The sequence below is a fragment of the Seriola dumerili genome, unplaced genomic scaffold (genome assembly GCF_002260705.1).
Source record: "Seriola dumerili isolate Sdu_G_001 unplaced genomic scaffold, Sdu_1.0 BDQW01000138.1, whole genome shotgun sequence".
In the NCBI taxonomy this organism is placed as follows: domain Eukaryota; kingdom Metazoa; phylum Chordata; class Actinopteri; order Carangiformes; family Carangidae; genus Seriola; species Seriola dumerili.
This window is the reverse complement of record NW_019174393.1, coordinates 16,043,776-16,069,602: the sequence shown is the minus strand read 5'-3', so window position 1 is coordinate 16,069,602 and position 25,827 is coordinate 16,043,776. Positions and strand designations below refer to the sequence as shown.

General features: G+C 41.4%; 1 protein-coding gene across 1 annotated transcript; it reads left to right on the top strand.

The window, feature by feature from the left end:
- On the top strand, nucleotides 1-25,227 carry slc13a4 (solute carrier family 13 member 4). Its single transcript, XM_022749276.1, has 15 exons — nucleotides 1-249; nucleotides 10,396-10,524; nucleotides 13,263-13,399; nucleotides 13,626-13,801; nucleotides 13,899-13,963; nucleotides 14,558-14,644; nucleotides 14,792-14,976; nucleotides 19,564-19,683; nucleotides 19,884-19,985; nucleotides 21,103-21,204; nucleotides 21,945-22,057; nucleotides 23,132-23,253; nucleotides 23,666-23,827; nucleotides 24,672-24,809; nucleotides 25,090-25,227. The coding sequence occupies exons 1-15, from the start codon at nucleotides 127-129 to the stop codon at nucleotides 25,225-25,227; spliced, it is 1,899 nt and encodes a 632-aa protein (XP_022604997.1). The 5' UTR covers nucleotides 1-126.
- Nucleotides 25,228-25,827: the final 600 nt, after the last annotated feature.

Sequence of the window (25,827 nt, the reverse complement as noted above, 5' to 3'; positions counted from 1 at the left end):
TCCTCCTCCTCCTCCTTCCTCCACTTCTCTCCAAGCTCAGCGGTGGTTTGAGACTTCCCCGTTTGTGACTCTCACACCCGGTTCTGCTGAGTTGTGGCCGGTCCGATCCAGAGCCCCGGGTCACCCATGAGGCTGGAGGCCGCAGCCAGGATGGATCTGTTCAGGAAGCTGTGGAAGGCGAGGAAGCTGATCGTCGTGGTGTTCATCCCGCTGTCCCTGCTTCCCTTACCGCTCATCCACCCCACCAGCGTGAGTAAAGGACACGAATAACAGATGGATTTTATTATCATTATAAGCACAGTAACAGAACAGGAAGTTAAGGGAAGAATACTAAGAAACAAGTTTAACTAGTTGTCACTGAAATGGAAATATATGACTGTTCTACTGGAAATCAAGAACATATAAGTCAGTTAACTTTCCATATGGAGAACAATACATTCCATACCAATAGATAGACACCGAGGTCACACAATAGTATTATACATGCTTAATGTTCCAGTGTGTGTTAGTGTAGGTTACTGTAGTGGTATGACATAGATACCACAAGACAACAATAACAACAACTATAACATACATTAAAGTACCATACATGCTATATACATAATAATGATGCTTTTTATTTCAACATTTAAAAAGAGTTATTGAGTCGTTAATAAATATGAGAAAACAACGTAGTTTAGGTTTAATAAATACCTAGAAAACAGCAGTAAACAAAACCTCCAGCTGATGTGTTGATGTCCCTCCTGGCTGCTGCTAATGGTTGTAGTGTCCTGATGGGATTTTGGTGTGTGTGTGTGTGTGTGTGTATGTGTGTAAGAGAGAGAACCAGTCAAAAGCCACTCTGTCTTCTGTTTTGATGAATGCTTGTCCTGAGCTGTCCCGATCATCAGCTGATCTGTGTGTGTGGAGAGGAGATGTCGCGACATGTTGATGAGATGGAGATCAGGAAGAGAGAGAGAGAGAGAGAGAGAGAAAAAACTTGACTCTCATTTAGGCTCATGAATTGTTTCTCTTTATTTTGCAGCTCAAGTTTGTTTTTGGAAAATTTCCTCAGACGAATGAATCTGCACAAGAAACAATAGGATTATCTCAATCTGCACAAATCCAATCTGTACAGGCGTCACCTTTTTTTAAAAAACGTTTGTCACTGTGTGTTGCCAAGACTCAGAGACGCTGCTGTCTGTGAGAGTAAATGTTGAGTAAAGTTTAGCTGCAGCGTGACACTGTGAGTGTCTGACAAACTAAACTCGACTAAACTAACAGAGACTATGAGGTTGCAGTTTGGAGAGTTTGAGGCGTGAGTTTCTTTGTTGTGTCAAACTCTCAGATCCAGGAGTTGTACTGTTTGTAGGATTGTGGATTATGTTCGGTGACGCTCAGACCTGTGTGATTTGTCTGGTTTACAAACTTGTCAACATGCTCTCGTGCCAGATTCCACTATATCCTGTGAAAAAGCACTGAGTGCCGTGTTCATCGTGTCCTGAGAAAAAGCTCGACCGGGTTTTCTGGCACCACTGACAAACGTGGTGATGAGGAGCAATAGCTTATGATCCGAGTGATCCAGTTTGTGCCTCCCATGGATTACCATCACATTAACATCATCTTTGACAAACCCAGAAGGTGATTATTCCTGTTCCCAGAATCCTCAGACTCTTTAAACCACCTGGAAAAAAAGATAGTCCTCCAAAAAGCAAAGATTTTTAACCCTTGTGGAGGGAAATGACAGCTCAGTTTGTGCAATGTGCACCAAGATTTTAAGAAAAAAGAGATTATCGGTTATATTGGTATAAACTGATGTTTCTCCCTTTTATTCTATGGTTTAATTCAAGACATACCACGATTAGTGACCAGAAGAATTCACAACGATTTTATCACGATATCTATAGAAAATTTGAAAATAATAATAATAATAATGATGCTATCAGTCAAATTCATCTTTAACTTTGTTTATTGTGTGTTTTCTCTCTTTCTTAGCAAATAAATTAGACTCAAATACCAGTGTGGCGAGGTGGAGAGAGAGAGAGAGAGAGAGAGAGAGAGTCTGTGACCACAACTGTATAAAAGTGAACAAACACAACAATTACACTTAATGGAAAGTGAAAAGGCAAAAAAGATGATAAACAAAAGACCCACGATCCCAAACATCTAACACGCGTATTATTAACACAATATCAGTATTTCATTTTTCAAAATATCACAGTTATCATCAACATCAGCACATCGCCTTCAAAATAAAATAAATATTAATTTTTACAAAATGAGCGTCTGGCTCAGCTGAAAGGATTCACATGATTTAAGTTTAAGCTTATATAAATGAATTTAACATGTGTGTTTGTTTTGGCTCATGTTCTTATAAATAATAAAGCAGTCACATGTTCATTAACACGCTGTTAATATTAACACTTAGCCGTGTAGCTTTTCAACACGTGCTAAATAAGGAAGCAGCTAAACATGTAGTAATGGTATTAGTGGTGACAGGTGTGTGTTAATGTGTTGCATATGAGCTCCTCTGCGTCACAGGCGTTTGTTTCTTATAACATGATTAATATTCAGAGCGAGTGTTATGTGCTGTCACGTTGTCCGTCAGCTCTGACGCCCAGGAGCCCTGCTGTTATGTCAGGGCTGGTGGGTGTTTGGCAGGAGCAAGGCGGCGCAGGATGAGGCCAAGAAAGAACAAAAGAACAAAAACTTCACTACAAAGAAAAAGAAAGAAACAATCCAAGCAATTAAGTTATATAATCAACCTACCACCATGCTGGATTTTGGCCCCCACATGGCTTGCTTACCACACCAGGGACCCCAGACTGTGTGAGGAATGTGACAGGGTGACACTGTGTGTGTGTTTGGAGTGGTACTGAGTCCAGCTGCTACGGGACAGAACATCTGCTGGATGCAGTCAGGCCAGGACAGAGACAGAGAGCCAATTGGCAGATATCAATAATGTCATGCAGAGTCACGCTTGTGCCATTTTGCATCCCCAGGAAGACGGATGTAGTTGTGCTCGCAGCGTGGCTCTGGGGTTGGCAGTGACAGTCTTAGTCCTCCACTGAAATATCTCAACATCTGTTTGATGGAGTGACAATAAGTTCTCTATATCCATGTTCCCCTGAGGATGAATCCTACCGATGACTTTTCTCGGGAATCAGCAGGAGGTTGATATTTGTAGTTTTCGGATAAAGTGGCTGCACAACTATTGGATGGATTGTCATGAAATGTTGTGCAGACATCTGTCTCCCCTTCAGTATGAGTAGTAATAACTTCACTTAACTTTTTATCTATCACAAAAGGTCAAGATTTCTATGTATCCAATACTGTGGTTTATGACAAAATACCTGCAAGACTAACAACATTCCCATCAGCCTCAGCTCTACTTAGTGTTTAGTGTTTACCTACTCGATACCTGAACTTGTGTATCAGCTGATACCGTGTACTGATCCGGTACCATTCACAGCCGTATACTACTGATATGATTGCAGTCGTTGTTGTGTGGTACGGTTCAGATTAAGTCCTTTGTAAAACACGAACAGATGCATGAATGATAGAATCTTTCTTTTATTATCTAATTTGACCTTCAGTCATAAAGCAATTCAATAAATTGATTAAAAAAAAAGATAAATAACTCTAGGAATAAATAACACTTCCTACACTAGTGCCATCCCTCAGATTTTAAACCTTGCATACTGCACACGTTTCCTTTGGACTTCCCAGTGTAACCTGTTGCGAAGTTGCTGACATTTTGCTAACGGTTAACGTTAGCAGGAATCAATTCTTCTTTGGCCCTAAAACAATAGTTTCCAATGACAACATAGCCCAACTTCCTGCGTGAGCTACTGCTTTAGAGCACCGAAGAAGAATTGATTTCTATTTTGATTTTGAATATTTTTTTATTTTTTAGATTATTAATAAATGACATGGTATCAGATCAGTGCAGAGACTCGCATATTCACAGATACCTGATACAGTATTTTAAGCAGCATCAGAGGCTGATTTCTGATAAAGAATAAATTCTGATAAATATACATTTTAATTTTCACTGTGTTTTACTGACACATGTGAAGACGTTTGTTACCAAAGAATAAAAGAAAATAGAGGGCAAAATAAAATAAAACACTGTTGATTATTATAGAGACTGGTTGTAAGAAAGGAATTATGAATTAAAGGGAATCATCATATATCTCTTCATATGTTATTATTATAAGATGTACATCTAGTCTGATCAGAAACTCTGTAGGTAAATTGCTTATACTAATACATTAGTTACTTGCTATGTTATAAGTTTTTCTGTCCTCCACCAGCACAAGTTTTTCATCATCAGACAAGGTCATTAAACCTGGAGGAGCATTTTCAAAACTATACTAATATTTAGATTTAACTTTGTTAAAGCGACCTCGCCCCCTCTCTCCACCTTCTTCTCTGTCTCACTACCTCTCCCTCTATATAATATATCAGTGAACCAATCAGGTGAGGGTCAGGCCCTGTCTCAGAGACACATTCATATTTATGTAGCTACACTGTCACTGCACAAAAGAGAAACATGAAATGAAAGTATTTTAGCTTCATTTTCCGTCTTTAGATTGGCTGCCAGTGTTATGAGATTTTTCTTTGCTACAAATTAGTTGCTGTGAGACAAAATACATTTTGCAGAGCAGAAACCTTTTAAAATATTGCCTAACGTGCTAATACACGATAGTTTCACTAGTTTACATAGAAAAATCTGTGGAAATCATCTTAAAAACAAACAAAATAATGCAGACTGCTATTGCTGAATGCTGCTGTTTTTGATATTCATGAAATATTCTAAGGTTCTACTTTGTACCAGAGTACTAAACTAAAGCTGGCTTTGTGTGTACATCTGTCTGCATTATGTGTACAATACAGATTGTGTGTGGGTGTGTGTGTGTGTGTGTGTGTGTGTGTGTGTGTGTGTGTGTGTGTGTGTGTTATCTGTCAGTTGAGTCCTCTGCTGATTGGTTCAGTGAAGTTTCTTCCAGAGCAGCTGTGACCCAATCTGTCTATCAGGAGTCTTCAAGCCACTGTGTGTTTTTTTCTAAATACCAATCATCTCCATATCCCGAGCTGAGCACAGATAACAGGCAGTTGATGAGACAATCAATGGGCTGGACTGTTAAGACGTGGAGGCAGAAACTCTCCTGTCAGCTGTAAAAAAAAACAACAACTCAGGGTTTGAGGAAATCTTCGCTCTCAGCTGAATGGACCTTTCAGGTCATGCAGATACTAGACCCTCGTGTTGACATGAGGCTCCATCACAGTGTTGGTTAGTTAATACTGTCAAAGATTTATCAGTGTAAAGACACTGATGCCAATGTGACTGTGCGAACACATTTTTATAATTAGCACTAACTCAGCTAAATGGCTAAGCTCACTAGTGAAAATAATTAGGCATCGATCGATATGGTTTTTTCAGGGCCGTTATATGACCGTTATATTAGACTACATAAGTTTTATCCACATGTTCCCAATAAACTGACAACTGAGTGTATATTAGTAATTATCAGTTGTATGCACAGGCTGCAAAGTGTCTGACTGGAATTAATTGGTTGATTCTGGTGCTGTTCTCACCTCTGAAGTGATACACCTGGCAGCCTAGAGATGTTCTTTAATTTAGTAGTTTTATCATAGATTATCATTATCACCAAATAAGATGTTTTACCCCTCCCCTTTTAAAATGTAACACAGTAACACGTTTACTCAGCGATATTTTATTTTATCGGTTATCGGTTGAAAAAGTAACGATACTGATAATCTGATAATGCAGAATATTACCACGATAATCGCCCAGGCCGATAATCAGTCGATCCCTAAAAAGCTTGTTTTGTACAGTGCATAAAGATAAAGTCAATAAGAAATCAAATGCATCGTTACAAATTTATTTTAATAGTATTTACTTGTGGTTCAATTACATTATAAAGTTGCATTGTCTCTGGTTCAATCCCAGCCTCAGCCCTTTGTTGCATTATGTATTATTGCAAATGCAGCACACGATGGGGAAGCTAGTAGCTCCAAAGGGGAAGTGCAGGGGGCAGGAGAGAGTTACTTTTCATAACTGCACAGGTCAGGAGGGACAATCTTCCTCATTCTATGGACAGTAGAGTGCATCCATGATTTGGTGCAACTTCCTCTTTTAATTGTAATTCTGTGCTAGTAGCCAACAAAACGAGTGGACTAGCAGAAAAAATGTAGCCTTTAGCTAATTAATGTAGAATGCTAATGTTGTTAATGTTGCTAATGAATCAGAATCAGGTTTATCGCCAAGCAGGTTTTCACATATGAGGATTTTGTTCTGCTGCATAACAGTAATGAGAAAAAAGAAGATTAATTAAAGACAAGTACTGCAAGTCAGGTGGATTTAATATAATCACTTTTTCTTCATTTAAAATATTAACAATAAAAATGTGAAAAATGTAATAGTAGTGCACACCCTCTGACCAACCAGGATCCTCTGTGGCCATGGTGTAACATAACATAAGATATATATATATCAAGTTGTATATAACCATATGGCCAGGACTGCTGTTTTCAGTCTGCAGCATTTTGTTTGTCTTCTTTAAAGCTACAAATAATATAAATAATATTGATGATATAATAATAATAATAATAATAATAATAATAATGATTTTAGTACAGATACAGGCCTTAATGTTTGGTTACAGGAGTTACAGCAAACCTGATTGTTCCAGAAACTCCATTATGGCTCAAACCTCCTAGTGCAACCTGCTGACACACACACACACACACACACACACACACACACACACACACACACACACACTGTCTCCAGCATCACATTCTTTTGTCGCCTCAGAAAATCAAGTGAACTTTCGCCCAGTTTTTAAATTTTCATGCTTGTCACAGCAGCAGTTGCTTCTCTGGCGTCCACTATTTACCTAAAAAAAAATGTCAGTTGCTGCAAACATAACCTGCAGGTAAATAAATGAGGCTCTTTCATATTCCAGTCACTCCTTTTGTTTCTCTTAAAAAGATACAAACTTGATTTTTAAGAATGATCACTTCACTTCTAAGGCAGGTTTGACTTTAAAGCAAACACAGGCTCTCTTCCATCACAGTACCAGCGTGTATTGACTCCTGCTCGCTGACACGTCTCAGTATAAAGTCTGGTTATCACAGAGGTCACATCGCCTGCCTCTCTGCTTACCCAGCACTTTGGCTTCAACTTGCCAAACAGAACGAAGAAAAACAGAAGCTCAGATGAATTTTTAAGGATCTGATTGAAGCCGCCTTCTTTGTGTGGCCACTGTCCCCTGATAAACAGATAATCCATGATCAGTGACTGCTGAATCAGACCATCTCTGTCCCTGTGTGTTTATTTATTCATCCCTGTTTGTCTCTGTTTATCTATTTGTCCTCTCTTCCCTCATGCCACCTCTCTTTTCCTCTTCCCATTCAGATCAACAGGTCAATCTCTGCTGTGCTTTAATCCTGTCATCAGCCTCCTCAGTCACCTCATGTTTCCTGAATGTGAAGTTGTGTTTGAGAGTGGAAGAACACGCAGGAGGACATTATTATTTTTTTAATCATATGTTCTGTCTTTATGACATTGGTATTTGTTCTGAGGGGGTGGAAACTGCTGTAATATTTTCTTTGTGGAGGCTCTTTGATTATGAACCCAAACACCTCGTTCTGTTCTCAGCCTAATCCAGCGGCTGTGCCTAATGCCTGGAAATGCCTCTTTCCTCTTGCCAAGTTCCTTGTAAATCCACAGTAAAGCGTCCACAAAGGGGCACAGGTTGTGGCTTTAGGCTACGTCCACACTAACACGTTTTAGTTTTAAAGCGCATCTCTTTTGCTACGGTTACACTTGGCGTCCGCACTACTCCAGTTTGCAGGGTTTTCTGCTGGATCCGTTTTAGTTTGAAAACTGCCGGGTGGCGTTTTAGTCTGGATGGGCAGAAACTTAGACTCTTGGAAACGATGACGTAGACGACCACAGTCGCTCCCTGATTGGGTCTCATCTCTCTCTCTACCCTGACTTTCCTGTATCTCGCTCAGTGTGCTGTCGGAAAAAAAAACAAAACAAAACTATGAAAAACAAAACTGCAGCTGCAGAGTAAACAATCTGTTTCCTGTTTACACCAGTATGCTCATGTCCAGTGTATGTGAATGGTCATGTGATATGTGTTTTCAGGTGTGATAGTATGGATGGAGATTATTTCTGATACGGAGGTAAAGCACTTGTCTGGACTGAGATCGTTTTTGTCTTAAAACGGCGTTAAACACATCAGTGTGGACGTAGCCTCAGAGCAACCAGAGGCCAAGCAACAAGGAATAAAAACAATCTTGCAATCAGGTGTAGAATCATGTGTCAACCTATCAAAAATTGTCTTATTTAGCCTATGTTTTTATTTGCAGACTTTGTTATGTTAACCTTTCTTTATTGAATCATCACTTCTAACTGTAATTCACACGTTCTCTGCTCAAAGAGACAAATTAAATTTAGCTTCCATCTTCGATCTTGGCATCGCAGACTCTGCAGGTGCTGCGCAGTTCAGTGTCACTTCACAGGATTTCTTTATATTTAAGATTTTCTTTGTTTCTTTTTTTTTTTTTACTTTTTTGACACAAGCAGCAACAACAGGTACCATGAGGCTGTGTGACAGATATATATGTTGTAAAATCTGACTTTTATGCCTTTTTAGGATGAGACTGTGACCTGCTTGTGGTATTTCTTGAGTGAAAATAAATGCTTAAGTCTTGAATGTTTCAGGCATACAGTACATTGACTCTTTAACGCCAGATCGTTTCATTCTATTGTGAGTTTTATTGTTATGAGTCAGGTTTAATTGTGTGGATTTATTTAGCAAGTTTCTACCACAGGAAGCAGTTGGGGCTTGAGGTTTCATGTTTCCCCCATGTAACAAACGACAGAAGAAGTTAACGGGGTGTTGAGTCCTTTCACAGACAGAACTCACAGTTACAGCTTTTTTTTTTTAAATTGTGTGGACGAGTTGTGTACAGTGTAAAAATCATCTCATCAGTGCTTTGTTGTGGACAAACAGTGTAATAATGATACTGTTTCTAAATTTCCTGCAATTTCTTGTTGCTTGTCGCCCGACATACACACTGATACTGATATTGATCTGCTATAAGATGATATTGGCCAACATGTCGACCTGGTTGATGTATTGGTTTAGCTGTAGTTAACATACTGTTTGGATCCAGCTGTTTCTGCTTGTGTATGTTTCCCACTGCAGGAAAAAAAAATTATATTTATATTAGAGGATTTTTTGAATGAAAGGCTGTAATTTACATCTTTTCATGTTCTTGATTATTGCCCACAAAAAAAAGGTGCATGAAACTTGTTACGCAATTTAATCAGTAGTCAGTAAAGTCGCAGTTAGTGTAATACACTGAGCAGGTGATTTATCATATTAACAGTATTTCTGAGAAGTCCATGGTTCAAGTGGCTGCGAGGTCTGAACAGGTCTGGACTCGCCTCATGCTGGAGCCCTGCAGCTAATTCTCCCCCCTCTGGGTTTATTAATTTGAGATTAACTGACCTGTTACTGCAAGATGTTATACTCAATGTTCTGCTTACGTAAAAGTACTACAAGCTCACACAGCATGTGTCAGTGGCGGGAACCGCTTATGTTTCAGGCTAATGTGGGCGGGTGAGACGAAACAAATAAAACACTATCCGGATATAATATTGTAAACCAGGGTGAAAAACATGAACAGGAAGGACATTTCATGCTTTATCCTCAATATATTATGTTAAATTTGCCAGAATTTAAATTTAAAGTGCAGCTGAATCTCTGGAAGAAGCTTGAATTTGGGGTTTAAGTGATTTATAAGGTTCATTTTCATAAGGTCTTAACAAATGTCACGAGATTCCTCTTTAGTTTTGAAGCCTGTCACTAAGCCCGTTGCCACAGAGCGGCATGAGGGACTGGTATGTTGATATTATATAACCACAAACAGATTAATGCAACATCAGTGTGCGTGTTTGTGTTGTTTGTGTTGTTTACATGCGTAAACTCCCCACTATCTTGACAACACTTCAGTTCACAAAGCATGCACAAATATTTGTAATATTTGAATGAGCCTAAAAGTGCATGTCTGTGTTTGTGTGCACGCTCATGGATGTGTGTGTGTCATTCTGAACCTTGTGACTTTCTGTCACAATTAAAAGGAATAGTTCAATGTTTGTGGAAATTCACAGAGAATTACATGAGACCAATGATAGCACAGCATAAAGCTACCTAGCTAACACAGCTAACCTAGCTTGTTTCTCATAGCTGCCATATGTGTCTAAATATGTCTGCTTTTGGTTGTGCCTGAAAAAAGAAGCACAAACCTGTGTCTCTTCTGATATGAAGCAGGTGATGAGGCATTCAATGTTCACTATCCTTCTTCCAGGAGGCATGCTGCGCGTACGTGCTGATGGTGACGGCAGTCTACTGGGTGTCAGAGGCTGTTCCCTTGGGCGCTGCTGCTCTGGTCCCAGCCTTCCTCTACCCGCTCTTTGGGGTACTGAAGTCCAGCGAGGTGAGTCTCTCCTGTCTGTAGACTGTAGATTGACACGTAGCCTAAACGTTTTCTAGTTTTTATCCCCAAAACAATGTTCATATTTTGTTTCAGACTCATTAGCAGCACAGTTAGCTTACGTATCACAGCTCCTTTGCTAAACAAAAATGGCCGCCTGTTGCTGCTGGAAACATTGAGCTAGAAAAGATAAGAATCTAAATGAGGCTGAAGAGTTGGGTGATAATTTTCTGTGGGTTCATCACTGCCAGACAACATCCTCTTCTATCAATCAACAGCAAATAAAAATGGAATTGGACTCCTCCACATGTTGTGAAACCAGCATCTTATATTGTAACCATGACAACAAAGATCATGTCTACTTATTTTACCCTAAATCATCAATCTTTTACTAAACCTAACCAAGTAGTTTTTGTGCCTAAATCTAACCAAGTAATGGTCGCTATTATAGTAACCATGGCGACGAAGGTAGGCACATCGCTGTCGGTGTGGTCCGCATGTTTATTATTGTAACCATAACAACCAAGGTCTGGTACGACTGCCGCGGTAGGGGCGTTATTTCAGGAGACACTCCTATGGGTCGTATCAGAGGTTAAAAAAACAACAACCTGTATGGTCGTTCAGGTTGGAGGAGTTGTTGATCTTTGCACAGTGAAACAAATGAACCTCATAGACAGGATATTTACATTTCTTCAACACAAATACAGACATAATTGGTGTCACTGGTGTGTGTGTATACGTATCCAATAATGAACTCTGTTGGCCTTAATCTGAATAAGCCTATGCTGAAATGTTGACTGAGGATCCCCATTCCCCATCTACTGTCCGTTACAAGACGTCACTTTATCTGTAACTTTTAGGTTTGGGAAGGATAAACGTATGCAGAGTAAACAGTGGCTCTGACTGTAAATGCTCCAGTGTGTAACGCTTACAGTGCGCTTGTGTTATTTAGGGCAGGCGGTGAACGGTGTTGGGCTGAACTGGAATGCTGGGATATCAGGGTGTTACTTCGTGTTACTGTGCTGGTAGTGAGAGTCAGCTGATCAGATTGCTGTATATGTGGATGTACAGTAATTCCAGATCAGAGAGAAAATGGGTGAAAGGGCTTTCTGTGCTGTGAACTGCACTGAGTACGTTGCAACATCTTGGATCCACTTGTGTGTTTAAGGGGTTTCCATCAGGGCTTTTGCAGCGCTCTGTTACTTGTTGTGTTACGTGTCAGTGTGAACCAGAGGCGTCGTTGCGCGGCTGTAAAGGTTTTATCAGCCGTGACTCTATGGAGCGTATAGAAAAAAAACCCATTAACCTCGCACTCATCATCATTATCCTGCCGATGTTCCTCAGCGTTCTCTCGTATCTGAGTGCGTGCGTGCGCTCACATGTGCCTCCACCCGGCCGCTCACACACTTCACCAAGCACCGTCAGGCTCTGTCTGATTCTCCGCCCTGGTAAAGATATGATTGGTTTTATACTAGTAACACACTCTTACTTTCCCCTCCATTAAACCCTCTCTTCTTCACCTCTCTTATCAGCATTACATAAAAAGTGAGTTGTATACCTCATGTGACCAAATCGCATTGACAAACAGTGACAAAGCTGCTGTAAGCCTCTTGTGATGCTGTTCTGTAAATATGCCAGCGCAGAGCTTTATGCAACATTTCCAGTCTATTATGGTTCTCCCAGTCTCCCCCTCATACCCCCAGTTTCCCACATGAGTCACTGCCAGATCCACTTAAAGATCCACGACTAATTGAATCATTAAAGCTTGTTTCTGTTGGCTGCTGAATGCTGATAATTCAGAGCGGAGCTCATTTTATTAAATATTAAGTCTCTTAAGTTTCTCCTCAAACCAAAGACTGAAGATTGAACTGACTGATGAACTGAGAAACTACAGGAGACAGGAATCAGACGACCAGTCTTAAGGGCATGTATGGTGCATATGTCCTCTGGTTTTTCAAACCTGGAGCTCATATCTCAGCTCTCTAAAGCCTTCATTAGTCAGCAGTGAGTGAGCAGTAAAAAGTTTTATTATTTACTCTTGTCTAATCCTCCTGTCTAGTGGGATAACAGCTCATATTGTCATTGCAAAGCAATGATTATCCACTGTTTACAACTTTGCACATGTGAGGATTTCCTGCCTGCATTTGTCTTATTTGATCATAAATTGATTACCTTTGGGCGACGTCTGTTTGGATAGTGAAATTGTGATTTCACAATTTTATAGACTAACCTATTAATCAAGAGAAAATTGTTATTTGCAACTGTAGAAATATCAATAAAATCACTTTCCAAATATCTGATAGAGGGAATTTTAAAGGCTGAACTAGCTATTTGGTGAAGCACAAGTGGTTGAGGAACTGCTATTTTTTCTATTTTTTTTCTTTTTTTGAGTGTTCATCCACCATGGAAATGACAAACACGGGGTAATGAAGTTGTGTTTGAAGGAGGAGGAAGTGCAGCAGGTTCTAGGTGAGAGGTGAGCAGACACAGGCTTATACAATGTTGTGAGGCCGTGAACCCTGCAGGTGGGAAGTAGAGCAGATTAAAAAGAACAATTGGCAAACTAAGTGTTGATCCAAACCGAGGAGGGTGAAGTAGGGAAGTGGGTGAAGGAGGGAAAAGCAAAAGGCCCCGTGACTCCTTCCTGTCTCCTTGGATCTGCTTCATTTATGTGTGTGTGTGTGTGTGTGTGTGTGTGTGTGTGTGTGTGTGTGTGTGTGTGTGTGTGTGTGTGTGTTCAGGTTGCAGCTGAGTACTGTAAAGACACCACTCTGCTGTTGATGGGAGTCATCTGCCTGGCAGCCTCCATAGAGAAGTGGAACCTGCACAAACGCATCGCTCTGCGCATGGTGATGATCGCAGGGGCCAAGCCTGGCATGTGAGCAACACACACACGTTCATGCATTGAGTTGGCTGTATTCACACACACACACACACACACACACACACACACACACACATACATGCACGCCCAAATATACACACTTAATCCTGTTGCAAAACTGGAGTTGAGGAGGTAAAGACTGATCAATATGTCCTTACTACACAGGTCTAAAGACAGACACACACACATGGGTCAACGTCCCCCTTTCTCTCTCATCCAGGTTGGTGCTGGGCTTCATGTGCTGCACCGTGTTTCTGTCCATGTGGCTCAGCAACACGTCCACCACAGCCATGGTGATGCCCATAGCTGAGGCCGTCCTGCAGCAGCTCATCTGCACCGGTCTGGCCGACAGCCATGACGACTCTGAAACCGCCGAGGCCCCCGAGGACGACAGCGGTACGTCTTGCTCCAGGGGGGTAAAAGGATATTGTGCTAGAGAAGCAGATTGTGGATTCGCTGTGATAATGAATGTTGTTGTCTACAGCTGTTTCAGACAAAGAAGAGAACCTGGACAAGAACCAGTTGGAGCTGCTCTACCGCAACGACAGGTACATGTGTGTGTGTTGTGTGTTTCTGTGTTAACATATTCAGTGGCAAACCTAGACTCTGTGGGATGCCCCCAGATGTCCCATAAACACCTCATATGCAGACGCCACTCGTTCACGTGCAGACTATCGGTACACTTTTAAATTTACTGATGTCCCCTAAACGCCTCACCTGCAGACACTTAAATTTACAGATTTCCCCTAAACGCCTCGTATGCAGATTATCAATAGATGCTAGCTACAGCACGCATCATCAGGGGACCCACTTACAGGGGGTTTTGGGGCAACAGCAGTGCACTGTATTGTGTCTTTACGTGAGGTTCAAGAGGTTTATAGTTCTCACTGCAAAATGTGCCAATAGGAGGGGTCATCAAGGGCCTATTTTACTATCGGGGGTCCCAAACATATGCCTGGTTTGCCTGTCCTGATGGCTTTTGTTACCATTAATTCTCATTACCATTGTTTTTCCATCTCTCTCCATCAGTGACTGCACTAAACAGGAGCTCTCCACGCTAAGCGAGGTGAGGGTTTGACACTGGTCAGATACTGAGCAGCAGAGCAGAGGAATCCATGAGCTGTAAGTGAAGTCTCTGTCTCTCGTCCTCAGGTACAGACTGCGGAGGTAAATGGTTTGGGTCTGAGGCCAGTTTCAAACCACGGCTTCATCAGACACACCAATGGACACCTGCCGCAGGTTAGGAGCATATTATTGGAGGCTAATGAGGCCGGAAAGAGAAGCGAAAACAAACCCCCCTCTCCCCCCTTCTCTTCCCACTTACGATCAATTAACGTCAGGTACACTCTCCGTTCATTCGCATCATTCTTCACACTCTCTCCTTAGGTTGCAATCGAAATCCCAAACGTGAAGCGGGTCAGGGCCAGGAGGGACTCGCAGTATCCCACCAAGAGGGATCACATGATCTGTAAATGCCTGTCGCTCAGCATCACCTACGCTGCGACCATCGGAGGACTCATCACCATCACCGGCACGTCAACCAACCTCATCTTTGCTGAGCAGTTTAACACGTAGGTACATGCGCAAACACACACACACACACACACACACACACACACACACACACACACACACACACACACACACACACACACACACACAAACACACAGTCACTTGTGTAATGAGTTGACAATCAATCCACCATCCACTGACAGTAAAAATAGATATTAAAGCAGCTTTGAAAACTCTTCTGTGCTGGTATCAGAGAGATATTTTTGGTCTGGCATTAGCTCCGGACGCCTGCAGACACAATCATATTTACAGCTTGAGTGATTTCTTGGCTGCTGTGCCGGTCGGGCTCAAACACTTCATGTTAACTCAGTGTCTGCGGCGCATTCAGGGTCTGAGATCAAACTAATCAGCCTCTGCAGCCCGAACAGAGCCGATTTCCTCCAGCCGTGGCGCTAAGCCCGGCAGAATGGCCTCCTTCATGTCGCAGCTTGTTGGACAAAGGTCAGCTTTTGATTCGATGTGTGTGTGTGTGCGCGCGTGTGTGTGTGTGCGTGTGGGTTTGTGTGTGTGTGGTAGTAGTTGTAATCCCAAGGTAATATTAACCAGGAGCAGCAAACAGTCCAAGCAGTGAATTTTAAAATACCCCAAATTATATTTGTATGCAGTCAAATAAATTGAAATGAAACACAAAGCACTGAAGTGAAGTTTTTCACATATTGTGAGAGTAGAAACAGCATCGGGTCGACTTCACGAGGGAGGGGCCGCTGGTAAATAAGGCCGCTGTGTGATTAGGTCAGTCAGTCCAAGTTTTAGTCTGTGTCCATGCGAGTACATCAAGGCCACACAATCAGCTTGTCTCCACAACACACGCACATACACACACACACACACATACACACACACACACACGCACACACACACACACACACACACACACACACACACATATTTGACCTTGTGCCTGGGGTGAATGATAAATATCCGACCTTCTGTTGTCAACACTACACAGACACACACACACTTAAACATATAGCCGTATATACAGACAGATTTATACAGAACCTCCTGTTTTCTCAGTATTTCTGCATTTGCTGCTCGATGATCTCGATGATATTTTATTCATTTTGTAGTTTGGTGTAGTAGTTTTGGTGGAGGCTCCACCAGGATTGTGTGTAATGACTTCAATGATCTCCTGACTTTTCCTCTAGTGCCAACATGAGGTTTATATTTTTGGCTTTTATCCTAACAGCTATTGGATGGATAGCCATGAAATTTGGTACAGATGTCCACGGTACTCTGAGGATAAATCCTCAATACTTTCATGATCTCTGACTTGTCATCTAAAGCCAACAGCAGTTCTCCAAAACTTAAGTTTGTAACTTTTCACTTTACTAGTGAAATATCTCAGACATTCACGTCCCCCTTCAGATGAGTTGTCCCCTGACTTTTCCCGTTGTCGGATCATCCCTGTGCCTACAGTTGGGAATCCATCTTCCTCTCTGGTCTAAATGATGAACAGCCAGTTTGATCTGACTTTTTTTTTTTTTATCATGAATGGTTTTAAAAAACTGACGAAGAGCCACATAATCTGAAGTACAAAGCTTTTTAGACTCTCAGGGGAGTCGAGGATGTGATTCTAACCTTGTTGAATTTGCTTTACAAACATCTGGATTAATCCAGGTGCCAAGTGAGATTATTATGTATTGATTTTTCATGTACTTTAAATATGATTGATATATTTACTTGAACAGAAAGGCTTAGCCATCATTTCCATCTTAGTGCTCACCTTATATCCTGGATTCTGGATTTTCTAACGAGCAGAACACAGCAAGTGAGAACAGGTGAGCGGCTGTCTGATCTGTCTCCTCTTTCATTCACTTTATGAACCAACAGCTGCATCATTCAGCATCCAGGTAGATTTCTGATAAACAATACTGATAACACAGTTTTACTTTTAACTGATACAGAGACAGAACATGGTCCTGTGATAGAGGAGTTAGTACACTGGTGCAGAGACTCTCATTTAATCCTCAACACTAACAAACTAAAGACATGTTCATTGGTTTAAGACAAACAAACATTGGTAAACTGGAAGTCATAGTTTACCTACTTTTGTATTTACCAGTAGGGATTACATCACTGGTTTGGAAACAATGTTGTAACTGGATTTCGATTCAATTTGATTCCATTGGTCCTTGTTCATTCTCCAGTGCATCAATATACTGTAAATGCACTCAAACTAAGATTAATATGATGGATGCCTGAGGGATATAGAGCAGAGGGCAGGGTTTCTGCAGCACAATCGTTATCGTCATCATTGTCATCATCATCATCATCTCTGAATGTCACCTTTACCCTGATTAGTGTCCGTACAGCACAGCGCTCAGTGAAGCACGTCTGAGCAAACACACTTTATCACCTCTGCAGCTTTGAATGACACAGCAGTGGAGACTCTGTTAGAGCTTTAAGTGCACTGGAGACGAACCACTGCACAGACACAGACACAGTCAATAGGACTTTTTTCTTTTCTTAATAAAACAGAGAATAACTGACTTATTTTCACGTGTGGCCCCTCTTCCCCTGTTCACACCGTGGAGCTTTGGAGGAAATACACAAACCACAGGCAGTGGTAATAATAGTGTTAGAATGCTGATGGATGCAGATTAATTTACTTACTTTGTATTAGTGATATCATGGATCATCCTCTTTCACAATAGATTTATTATGAGGAATGAAACCAGAAAGTCCTGGAACATCTAAAAGCAACTCCAGAGAAATTTTTTTCATGTTTTGGTTTTGAGAGGAAGACAGTGAACTAAAAATGAAGCCTCACAGGAACTGTTGCTACATTTCTCTGCTGCTCATTTGGATAAAGTCTCTTTTTGAGGTCTGAGATGTGCCGTTGCTTCGCTCTGTGTCGCTCTTTTGTTTCCAAAAGCTCACTTCAAGTGAACGAGTGCCGGTCACTTGGGCCTTTGTTGCGTGTCACTGAGCCCGGGTGGATTAAGAGGACTTTCTTGATCTACTTGCTCCGTAATCAAACCATCAGACAGCTCCAGAAACTACTAAAGAAGCTGGCAGTGTCAATGCATCTTTTGAAAATACATTTACTGTGAAAGCTAAAATAATAGATTCTCATCAGACATTAGGAATGTGTTCAAAATTAAGTTATTCTACTTTTTAGTAAGGCACCCTTTTTTAAAAGTTCATTAAGTTGTTACTAATCCTTTATTAATGTTATACATATTTTACTAATGATTTATGAATCAGTTAAAATCTATTAGTAAGAGCTTTTGGTTATGAGGTTGTGAAGAATCTCCCTGCTGACCAGTCCAAACAGTCAAGTCACTGATAGAAGATCATTTCTAATAAACATTGAGTTTACAATTATAAATATAGGAAGTCATTAACAAAGGGTCACGAGTCTCTCATTACGGACTTACTAAATTTAGTAAGTCATTTGTTATTATGAATGTTTTAAGCCACTAATAAAGGGTTTCACAACAACCAATCAAGGTGTAGTTGTTACCTCTGCCAAGGAGGTTATGTAATCACCTGTTTCTGTTGGTTGGTTGGTTGGTTGGTTGGTTTGTTTGTTTGTTTGTCAGCAGGATTACACAAAAAGTACTGATCGGATTTGTACTGAACTTGGCGCAGGGCTGGTTCATGGTCCAGGGAAGAAAGCATTCAATTTTGGGGCAGTTCTGAATCATCAGCTACGAATTTGATTTATTTCCTTTGAAATCTGGTGCAGGTTGTTTGGCCTTAGCGGAGGTCTGCGCTCTGCTAGGTGCACTTTCTAATACTGTGATTGCAACTGTGATTACAAACCTTCTATCATGAGTTGTTGAAGTTCGAAACAACAATGCTGCATATGTGAATTTCATCCAGATGCTCTGCAGCTGTTTTTCTGGAGGTCGAGCATCAAACATCAAGATACATTTAAAAAGTATTATTCACAACCTAACAAACCAAAAATTGTTTCTAAGTATTGGTTTATAACTGATCTGTGAAGCACTGGCTACACCAGATAAAACCTTTTGGTGCCTTATTGTAAAGTAGTGCCCTTTATGTTCTCATGAGGTGTCCTGATTAGGTTAGTTCAGGTAACAGCCGTTATCCCTTATTGACTTCCCTTCAGAGGTGAAGGAGATACAGACACACAGAAGATTAGAACACATCAGCCACTGTAACTACAGTGAATGTCCAGTGACCCCTCATCCCTGCAGGCTTTACTTACACTGACTGGCCTCTTATCAGCGCCGAGAGTCAGCTGTTGCTGCTGCACTGATAAGAAAATGGGAGCGATAGCAGCTGTCAGTCAGAGCAAACACACGACACACATGCAGGGTCAAGGTGTGCGGTTGATGCGGTTCAAATGGTTATTCTTAACCCTGATGAGGTTCAATTTCTATCACGACAAGAGCGCTCAGTGGTCATGAGGTTCAGCCTTTAAAGAGACTGTGTTTAGGCTTTAATCTTCAATAAATCACACATCAAACCAGTGTGACACATTTCTCACCAGCTCCTTTCCTTCCTGATGTCACCTCTAGGTACCATTGGATAAAATGTGAAAGGACACAACCTGCACACATACACACAGACATCCTAAACTCAGTATGTGCCTCTCTCTGTGTCTCTCCAGTCGTTATCCAGACGCAAAGGTGATCAACTTCGGCACGTGGTTCATCTTCAGCTTCCCCATCGCCATCATCATGCTGGTCCTCACCTGGCTGTGGCTGCACTTCCTCTTCCTTGGCTGCAAGTGAGTGTTCTGATGTGTGATTACTGTGTGTGCGTCCACTTTTTAACATCTTATCATTATAGACTCATGACAGTCCCTCTGTCTATAGATGTTGAACCGCGGCGCCGCTCTGTGTCCTGTGGCTGCATGAGCGAGTGTGTCAGGTTGCCGTGTGGTTGAATGTTTTGTTGTTGTTGTTGTTGTTGTTGTTGTGTGTTCAGCTTCAGGGAAACATGCTCGCTGAGTAAGAAACGCAAAACCAAGAGAGAGATGCTGTCAGAGAGGAGGATCCATGAGGAGTACACAAAACTGGGACCCATCAGGTGTGTACAAGTGTTTCTGTGAGTGTGAGTGTGTGTGTGTGTTCCCGACTGGATGTCCATGTAGTGTTTGAGGTTGTATTCACGGGAGTTTCCTGTGGGGACTAATGTAATGTAACGGCAATAGTGATAATAATAAAAACAGTGTGTCTCCCCCCTGTGTTTAACACATTTATTATATTCAGGTGATTTTCAGCCCAACTGCCGTGGAAACTTTGAAACCACATAAACACTCCAGGATCATTTGGAGGAGGTCTTAGCCACAGAAACTCATGGAAAAAATCAAGAGTTTAAGATCAGATTTAGATTTGTTAGCAATTATAACTTCTGCAAAAATGTCAAGCTTAATATACCATTCAAACAGATATAAAAAGTTTGTGTCACACATTTTGTGTAATAAAAGACGTTTAAAGGAGCTATTTGTAAGTTTTGATACGGCTACATAGCTAACTTTAGCATTAACTGTTTAATTACCAGTCCAGAAGAAATGTTCTGAGTTCAACATCAAATTCATTCCTCAACTCTTGTCTCTATCACGTCTTTTCTTCTACTGAAGTTAGCATGCTAACCAGCTAGCCCCGGCCCGTCTTGTCACTTTCTGATAGCGACTCTCTTTAGCTTCCAGTCTGCCCTGAAGACGTAGCGCTGACGTATTACAACCTCTTGTGTTGTAACTGCAACAATGGCTGAAACTGTTGCCAAGTGACAATCACCACCACCTGCTCCTGACAAGAAACTATGTTCAGCAGCAGAACAACTTACACATAGCCCCTTTAAAGGCCCAATACACAACAACAGTAAACTGTGGGCTTGTATTTCTGTCTGAGGTTCAGTTTGAAACTATCACAGTGAGGACATTAATGTATGTTGTGGACATTTGTCTCGTCCTCACTGCTTTAAGGACTGTTTGAAGGTTAAGACTCGGTTTTACAGTTAAGGTTGGGTTGGGGTTAAACATGTAATTGTGATAGTTAAGATTATGGAAAGACGTGTGTGTGTGTATGTGTGTTTATCTTACTCACACATCTAGACATGACACAATGTTATCACTCATGTAATTGTTGCTGACAGTCTTTTTGTGGTTTCTGTGTATGTGTGTGTGTGTGTGTGTGTCTCCCAGTTACCCAGAGGTGGTGACCGGTGTTTTCTTCATCCTGATGACTCTGCTGTGGTTCACCAGAGAGCCAGGCTTCGTGCCCGGCTGGACGTCTCTCTTTGAGAAGTAAGTGGCCACGATTTTGCGACACACCACCACGAATGATGTTGTTATCACTAACATGTGTTAGAGATCAGACAGTGATCAGTGGTCACACTGTCACAGGGACAGAAATGTGCATATACATTTTAAGTATGTCAGTGACTTCACTGTATATGCATGCACTCGCATCTGAACTTATAACCTTGATTATTAAAGGTCCCACATTTCCATCTTCTCCTGTGTTTTATTTGACGTGTTGATCCATAAGAAGATATATTTGTGGTATAAAGAATTAAAAACCTTCTCAATGTAGTTTTACATCTCCTCTTCTCAGGCTTCTCTCTGGAGCTCTAGTAAAAACAGGTCGGTCAGTCAATCAGAAGAGATTCTGATTGGCCAAATGTTTTAGAGAGCAGATTTGAGGTAAACATCAGAGAAACCAAATCCTGTGACATCACAAAGTTACAAAAGTTCTGACAGCTCATTTTAAGGCTCAGTTTCTGAATACAGGCTGTGTGCATTTCTCTGTGGACTGAGGCTTTGATACTTTCACAGTATTAATATAGAACCTAGACCTGCTTTATAATCAAACAACACATGGACATCTACCTTTATACTGTATGGGACCTTTAAACCCATAGTTTACATTTTTGTCATGAAACATAAGGAAAGGGCCTGCAGGTGTACCATCAGATCAGGTTTATGTAGTGAATATTGAAATCTCTTCTTCTTCTCCATCTTTAATTTTTGCTGTATGTTCTCAGGAAAGGATACAGGACTGATGCGACAGTGTCTGTGCTTCTTGGCTTCCTGCTCTTCCTCATCCCTGCCAGGCGACCCTTCTCCTCCTCCTCCCCCTCCAGCTGTAGAGACACAGGTCAGCACCATGCTCTCGTCCATCTGGCAGTTTTTCATTTACCTGTGTTATGTTTGATTCATCTCCTCAGGGCACCAGCCGGGTGGGGTTTAACGTATCAGATAACCGAACATCACAACGTGGTTGTTATGGTTGACTCCATTCATCTGGGTCTCAGAGAAGCATTAATCAAACAATAGAAACACAAAAGCGTTCACAGTTGCCATGACGTCTTAAGTTTGGGAGTATATATTTTGGCTTTATTCAAAATGAGTAGCTCTTGTTCCAACAGGCCCCTGTTTGTGTCACCATGCTCTGCAGGTTGATTTACTGCCTTCAGGCTGCAGGTTCAGTGGGTCAGAGAAACTGCTCAGCTTCAGACGCTGGTGTTTTCCATGTCTGTGCAACAGCTTGAAACACACTGGAAAAGTCTAACATTTATTATTTATCACTGTTTCACGCTGCTTAGCACATGATGGTTTAGTGCTGACACTCAGTCTTTGAACCTGTAAACACCATCACAGAAAAGAGAGGCTGATGTAGTTCAGGCAAACAACTGCAAACTATAAGAATGATCTTCAACAATTTGAATCTTTTTTTTGCATTATGATATATAACATGAACAGTATTTACTGCTAATACATTGAGATTAATTGCTGGGCAGTCTTTCATCAGTGCACAATAGGTCTGCTGAAATAAAACAAAAATGTATGTAAAAACATATACAACACATTTGGGTGATAAATCCTCCAATAACAAATGAATAATAATAAATGAATATTTTCAGTTTAAATGCACCTTTTCTTTCAAGGAAGTTTGTATTTTGTATGGTTGTTTTTTTAAGTTTCTGGGAAATGATCAGGAAATTACTAAAAATATTATACATATACAATACAATAAATAATTTTCCAGCCTTAGCAAAACACAGTAAATAATGAACCGTTTTAAAAACAAAAAGCAATATTTGGAATATATTGAAAATATATGTACTATATATACTATATATTGAATATACAAACTAAAAATAACAATGATTTTAAAGTCATAAATACAATGCTAATGCTAATTTAGCGTCCCCGCTGTATTGATCACTAGATGATGATTCAGAGTCTGACCCGCTGGCTCCCATGATCACCTGGAAGGACTTCCAGAGACTGATGCCGTGGGAGATTGTCATCCTGGTGGGAGGAGGCTATGCACTGGCCGCTGGATGCAAGGTACTGTTCATGTGTTTGTGTGTGTCGTTGTATCACAGCACTGTGGCATTTTAGGGGTATGTTGAGGGTTGGGACCAATTTTTTTTCTCCAAGATTAGACTGAGGTTTTCTCGTGAAGGTCGGGGGAGCTAGATGAGAAGTTCAGATGATTTTTTCAGATCTAAATTATATGATTCAGATGCATCTAACTGGATTTAATCTGGTACTGATCATTTGATGGAAGTTAGAAGGTGTTACTGTCTGTCAAACACAACCTTGATTCAAATGAAGGATGTAAGATCAAAGGAGCAGAGGTCCAGGTAGACATCATTGCATCATGAAGGTGAGAGACTGACTAGCGTTTGAGGATGCTCACGTGTGTTTTGTCTATATATGTGTGTGTGTGTGTGTGTGTGTGTGCGTGTGCGTGCAGGTGTCAGGCCTGTCGGTGTGGATCGGCAGACAGCTGGAGCCCATGAGTGGTCTTCCTCCCTGGGCCGTCACCCTGCTGGCTTGCCTGCTGGTGTCAGCGGTCACTGAGTTCGCCTCCAACCCGGCAACACTCACCGTCTTCCTGCCCATCTTGTCTGCGCTGGTACGACACACGACACACGCTCTCTCTTGTTAATGACCATGAAAAAAATGTCAGGCAGAGGGTGAGCGGGACGGGGAAAAAAACGAGAAGTGGTATGGCTGAAAAGAAAGACAAAAAGATCAGTTGGGAGACAGAGGTTTTGAATATAAATATGTGACCGGTATGAGCACAACATCTGCAGTGGGTGCAGACAAGTGAAGAGGACAGTCTGCAGAGCTCAAAGCTCATCACCCTGTTAGTTTGGGAGACACCAAAGCAGGAAAACTGTGATCTGTGTGTTTAGATGAAACATATCTAAATATGTTGCAAAACAGATTTTTAAAACTGAAACTAAAAACTAAAAATTTACCATAAAAAATAAGAAGTCAGTTTTAGCATCTTGTTGCTTAACTTAAATACTTAACGTGAAGGATGGTTGCAACAGTGTACAGGTCAGTGCAAGTGGGGCTGTTATCCTGGAAAACACATTTCCTCCCATATTCTTATCAAAGGGTTGTTTACGCAGCTTTGGAGAATATACATGTTTCCTTCAGCCCATTTTCAGCATTACAGCTTTGTCTTTGCTTCCCCCATGTGGATTATTGGCTCCTACTCTCGTGTGCACGTGTGAGCAGGGAGCATTATTATCCCACACTCTTGTGTTAGTGTAGCTGCACCTCAATCTGAGAATGTAGTAGATCTCATGTGACCTCTGACCTCTCACCGTATTCTTCCCCCCGTTTTCTTCTTCTATCGTTTCTCCTCACCTCAACTTCATTTTCCCCTCTTATGTACCACCTCTCTCTCCGCCTCTCTTTCTCTCTCTCCTCCTCTCCTCTTCACCCCCCCCCTCCCCTCCGTGCAGTCCGAGACTCTGCACATCAACCCCCTCCACACTTTGATCCCGTCCACCATGTGCGTGTCATTCGGGGTCATGCTTCCAGTCGGGAACCCCCCCAACGCCATCGTCTTCAGTTACGGCCACGTGAAGATCAGCGACATGGTACGACACACACACACACACACACACACACACACACGCACAAAGTCACATGCTCGTTCTGCACCTGCAGCATCGAAAGGCTGGAGGGTACAGTGTGTCAAAGTTGTTTTACGTAATCAGAACGTTGAAGATTTATTTTATTTCTTAACTCTTGGAAAACTGAAAAAGCTGAAGCTGATTCTTTGTTTTTTACGTAGACACTTCTTGGCACAATTCCATTTGGCTTTTATTTTCCCTGCATGTTTGTCCTCATGTCCTTTATTTCCCCTTCCTCCTCCAGGTGAAGGCAGGCTTCGGGGTGAACCTGATCGGCGTGGCGGTGGTAATGTTGGCCATAACCACGTGGGGCGTTCCCCTCTTCAACCTGACTGAGTTCCCAGCCTGGGCGGTGGCCAGGAACGTCACCGGGAGCTTATAACCACCGGTCCAATGGGGCCAGTGGGAAGAAGATGGGATGAAACAGTGAGAGACAGGAAGAGAGAGAGAGAGAGAAAGAGAGAGGGAGCGAGAGAGAGGGAGAGAGAGAGAGAGAGGGAGAGAGAGATGGGGCAAATGTTTTTGTGTGGAAAGACAACATATGGTGTGCCAAGAGGATGGTCTCGCTCACAGTTTAGACTGGTTAGACTGGCCCTGAAGGAGGAAGATGGATGGAGGGAAGGAGGAGAAGAAGAGAAGAGAGAAAAAACAATATCTGATGCTTAGATTTAAGTTAGAATTATATTTTTATCCGCCACAAGGGGGCGTTATAAGGAATGTCTTTGTCAAACTGGCCACTGGATGGAGCTGTGACCTCCAGCTTTTCTTTTTTTTTTTTTTTTTTTTTTACCTCCATTAACGAAGTTTGATGGAGACTCTGTTTTCACTGAATCACTGAAGAGATCACTAAAAGCTATAAATGTATTTGAGGTGATCAAGAACTGATGTTTTTTTTTTCTTTCCTTTTTTTGGGATTTATGGTAGGAAAAATGATAAAATGATAAGTTAGGTTTTTAGAAGCTGCCTGGAAAGTGTTTTTAGG